At 39.1% G+C, this 5,469-nt stretch overlaps 1 protein-coding gene across 1 annotated transcript in view; it reads right to left on the bottom strand.

The window, feature by feature from the left end:
- The window catches only part of RNF145 (ring finger protein 145), a gene marked incomplete in the record, with an annotated part of 51,811 nt that overhangs the window by 4,888 nt on the left and 41,454 nt on the right, over nt 1-5,469 (bottom strand). Inside the window, 2 exon segments of the mRNA XM_027766936.1 lie at nt 1,123-1,479; nt 3,033-3,180. Of these exon segments, the coding sequence (XP_027622737.1) occupies nt 1,123-1,479; nt 3,033-3,180 (505 nt within the window).

Raw genomic sequence — 5,469 nt, 5'->3', positions numbered from 1 at the left:
CAAAGAACCTTTATTTCTACAAAGAACAAAGCAAATCCTTACTGCCAGTGTTATATTTTCTTTTATTTCTTATGAATCAGGCAGTAAATATCCACTTTTAGGTTATAACAAGCTTATAACTTTTAGGGCAGTATTTGTGTGTGTGTTTGTGTGTGTGTGTGTATGTGTGTGTGTGTGTGTGTGTATGCACACGCATGCGTGCATGGAAGTATGAACAGTCTAGATCTTGTCTGTATGTGCAATATACACAGATCAAATATTAAAATATTTATACACATCATGAAACTATAGATATTTCTGACTAGGCATTTAATTTCAAAAATGTACTCCGAACAGGCTCTCAAACCTCTCAGTGTTTTACAGTTATCAATTTGAGATTTATATGACAGCTCTGAATTACATTTTGATACAGAGAAACTGAAGTTGGCCTGCAGCACAGTGTTCAGTGCTGTGTACTAGAAGCTGGGTCCCATGTGCTGACTGCAGTTCGAAGGTGGACCCCAGTGGCTTAAAAACTACACCAATTACATATGTGCCCCAAATCCTGACAGGATGAGAAAGGGAGGAAAAAGAACTATGGCAAGACCACTGGTTCCCTCTCTCTCTGGCAAGCAAGACCCCCACCAAACGTCTGCACTTCTCTCAGATACCCAGCAATGCACTGATCGGCACGTCCTCCCACCACCTTCATTAAATACACAAGACATCTCCCTACGGTGGGAATACCAGAAGGAAAGAGTCAGAATCTTGGCACACCACTTTTCGGAAGTTGCTGACTCCTGATTGTATGTATATATTTGATCAGATGTATGTCTGTGTGTGTATGTGTATTCAGGAGCAAATATAAAATACACCTGACCTGTTTTTCCTTTATTTATGGGTGAGCAATAATGTTGAAAACAACAATAAATTAGAACTTGAGGGACTAATTTGAAAACTTAATTTAGATATAAAATGAAAATATTTTATTAGGTCTTTAATCATTTCCGAGGCCCCACCTTTTTTTTGACCCAGGAAATTATCTGCCTGAAATTTATTTAGACCGAATTCCGGTAATGTGGTGACAATCTCAAGGGATACACTGTAGGACCCATCCAAATGGATTCTCGCTGAGTGAGTTACCTGATAACAGATGGCGCAAATATCATTGTGTTTCTCAAGCTGCTCTTTAGTAGCAATGGGTAATGATTTAATCTTATTCACAGCATCCCTGCGGAGAAGAAAGCTCTTCCACCCCAGTTGGGCTCGAAGCCATACATTATAGTAGGAATGGATGAAGATGATCATTGACCCCATCACTGTCCATTCTCCGAAGATGGTCTCTGAGACGCCATAGGCCACCACGCAGAGTGCCACGAGAAACTCCAGCAGGCGATAAGTGCCATTCACATAATAGATGACGTCATCCATGTTTTCCACTGGCTCTTTCCTGAATTCCTCCACCATAAATAAGACATAAATAAAAAGTGTTCCCAGAACCTGACAAAAAAAGTATGACTATGATTACTATGAAGCTTTTCCCATAGGCTTTTAAACAGTAACACATTCCTTGTGTGTGTACATACACACACACACATATATATAGTTATATTTAGACTTTTGCTATAGGGTATGTGTGCTTGCCAGAGAAAGAGAGAGACAGAAAGTGAGAAATTATCCCCCAAGGGGATGGAAATGCTACAGTCCCTTCTCCTTCATCCTCTTCTTGGGATTTTGGGCATGCATACACACATGTCCGGCATGGGTTTCAAGCCACCAGGTCTGGGACTAGAATCTTGGTTAGCTATGTGGGCTTTAACCACTACGCCACCTGCCGGCCACATTCCTAGTATTTTGAGGATGCTGTACTGAAAATCTAAAAAGGAATACTTTGGGAAAAAATGTTTTTGTAATTAAAAAAATGTTAAATAAATAAAATCTAAGGTGGAGACACGGGTATAATTAAAATGTGGGTGATCTTAGTAATCCAGGTATTAATATTGAAAAGCCAAACCTTCAGACATAACTTTCCCAAAATAATTCTGATAATTAATCAGTTTTCTCCTACTCATTCTTTTTCTTTATTCCCCAGGTTACAAAACTCCATCAATTTCATCTTAATTTTCCTCATTCCATAGTCATTTAAATCTCAAAGAACCTTTATTTCTACAAAGAACAAAGCAAATCCTTACTGCCAGTGTTATATTTTCTTTTATTTCTTATGAATCAGGCAGTAAATATCCACTTTTAGGTTATAACAAGCTTATAACTTTGCATGGGGTATTTGTGTGTGTGTTTGTGTGTGTGTGTGTATGTGTGTGTGTGTGTGTGTGTATGCACACGCATGCGTGCATGGAAGTATGAACAGTCTAGATCTTGTCTGTATGTGCAATATACACAGATCAAATATTAAAATATTTATACACATCATGAAACTATAGATATTTCTGACTAGGCATTTAATTTCAAAAATGTACTCCGAACAGGCTCTCAAACCTCTCAGTGTTTTACAGTTATCAATTTGAGATTTATATGACAGCTCTGAATTACATTTTGATACAGAGAAACTGAAGTTGGCCTGCAGCACAGTGTTCAGTGCTGTGTACTAGAAGCTGGGTCCCATGTGCTGACTGCAGTTCGAAGGTGGACCCCAGTGGCTTAAAAACTACACCAATTACATATGTGCCCCAAATCCTGACAGGATGAGAAAGGGAGGAAAAAGAACTATGGCAAGACCACTGGTTCCCTCTCTCTCTGGCAAGCAAGGTCCTCAGGTAATTAAAAAAAAAAAGAGGTGGGGGGGAGAGAAAGAAACTCAAAGACTTAATAACCTTGATGGAGAATACGACAACACAGGCAGGTCTACCCAATATTTTAATAACCTGCCTTCTAACTCCTGTGGTTCAAATAAATGTAATGTGTTCTTGTAAAAAGAGTGGGCGTTACCACCTACCTAGGCCACTTATAATCATTAATCTTGAAAAAGTTTAATTCCTTTTCCAGAAGGAAAAATTAAAAAATCAGTTATTATGTATAATTAAATTTAGGCTTACCTGAAGAGAGGTGAGAATGCTGCTGGAAATAATGATAAGCAACCAGAAATCCATGTGGAAAAACTGGCAAATCATATAAGCCATGTATGCAGGGAACACCAGTAAAAATAAACAAAGGCTCACAGCACGAAAGTGTTTCCATAAACTCCTGGGAAAAGATAAAATTACTCTTTTAGCATACCTGCCACCTAGAAGCACAATGGCATCAGCAGCAACAGGTCTGGCTGATAACTTTCATTAATACGTGAGCAGACACTGCCTCATGCCTGTCACTGTACTAGACTGCAGGGTGAGTCACACGGGCTCAGCAATTCAGTCACCGTGTGCAGCCAATTATCAAGTACCATGGGTCTCTTTTCTCTCAAGTTTGCTTTCAATTTCATTCCCATCCCTAGCGATTTCAAATTATTCCAGGCTTTTGTAGCCATAAGCCTTAACAATTTCAGTAGTAATTTTCCCTGTTAGGGCTGGGAGGGACTATCAGAATACCTGTGGTCTCATCACATGACGGCCTCCCCCCGCCCACTCAGCAGTGTGGTGAACATCCTGCAGCAGTGAGTGCAGGTGTGGCAGTCCTCCACGTGCCGAGGGTGGGGGAGGCGCCAGGACTGAGAACACCGTAATGTCACATCTTCGAGGCTGGGCTTCCTGGGAACCACGAGCCAGATTTGTCTTCCTAAAGCTATTATTCTATTAGGTTGCTGGAAAAGTCATGACCCATTTTTGCATAGAAAAACAGAAAACATAAATTATGACTTTTCTGATAGCCCAATAGTATTTTCAATACCTCTAAATTTCCGAGGCTGGCATTTGAGACCCTCCGCTCCCATTTTTTGGGTCCAAATCTATTCCTCACTAGAAGTCAAGTTGGTTAATTAACTATCCTCCCAGCAAAACATAAGCACCCTCACACATCCCACCAGAAATGCCTCCATGAAGCAATTTCTCTAAACTCTTTAGAAAAGCTCAAGTTAAACAAATATATTTGCATTCCAACCAAGACAGTATAAAGCTCATGGCTTGAATGAAATTAAGTGGTTTTAATTAAATATCAGTATCTGTGGCATATTCTCATATCCAGGCCTCTCAAGGAGACAAAAGTAACATAAATCATCATTCCTTCTTTTTACTTCCCACCTAGGTTTAACTACAACACAAGTGGGAAGTAAAATCAATAAAACATACAAAGTCAAATGCTGTACTGTGTGGTCGTATCATAACTAATAATTCAAAAAAGAAAGTGAATTATGGGGTCATCGTGATGCAGAAAGTCAAGATGCATTTTTTCTGTTATTCTATGTAAGAATGCATCATGACTTTTCCAACAATCAATATTTTGTTGAAAATTAAAGTTAGATATTTGGAAAGTATTTTCTATCTTTTCTTGACAAATGATTCTATTACTAGAAGTTAAGGAACCAATGTATGCTTGTTAGTAGCTCTGCTTTGAGATTTAAAATACAAAACATGTTTGTTTTATAAAGAAAGGAAGCAGGAAGGAATTACTATTAACAGTAGCTATACTGTGTCAAAAGACAAAATAAGGATGATCCTAGCAGGACCATCTGCCTTAAAACCTTACATACATGTTTAAAAATAAAGCCAATTATGATCCATTTATATAAAATACATATACATACAAACACAAAGAAAATTATACACAACGTTAAATCTATGTCTGCCTAATTTTGATGTATTGATAGGTATGTTATGTACACACAAACATACATATTATAGACGTTATATATTATAGACACAAACATACAGACACACAAAAATATATACTATACACACACACACACATATATAATGGGTTAACAGAAAAGTCATGATGTGTTTTTCTGTGAGAGTTTTTTTGTTTGTTTTTTGGCTATAAGGTATGTGTACTCAGTGTCAGAGAGAGAAAGAAAGCTGTAAACTAACCCTCCCCCAGGCAGATGGCTACACCACAATCCCTTCTCCTTCATTCTCCTCCTGGAATTTTGTGCGTACATACATACGTGCCCAGTGTGAGTTTCAAGTTTGCCGGGTCTAAGATTTGAATCACGGTCAGCCATGTGAGAGCCCAGTGCTTTAACTACTATGCCACCTTCTGGCTCTTCTATGTTTTTCTATGCAAAAATGCATTATGACTTTATGACAACATAATACATACACCCTTATTTAAGTAAAATTGAATTAAATTTTTAAAAAACAAAGATGAGAAAATGACACTGAAACCTGATCAACATTAATAAATTAAGCACAATAAAACAAAAAGTAAATTTCTTATATTCACCTCAACCTATCTCCTAAAAAGTTTGCCTTTTATGGCGGCAGGCGGAGGGAAGCTGCGCCGGCCCACCGGGGCCGGCTGCGGGCCCCCGGCCACCCCCAGGACCCACGCCGAGCGAGGCGGAGGCGGGAGGGGGGGCCCCCACCCCGGGGCGGTGCGCCG

The sequence above is a fragment of the Tupaia chinensis genome, unplaced genomic scaffold, assembly GCF_000334495.1.
Source record: "Tupaia chinensis unplaced genomic scaffold, TupChi_1.0 Scaffold143796_1, whole genome shotgun sequence".
Lineage (NCBI taxonomy): Eukaryota > Metazoa > Chordata > Mammalia > Scandentia > Tupaiidae > Tupaia > Tupaia belangeri.
This window is presented reverse-complemented; position numbering and strand designations above follow the sequence as displayed.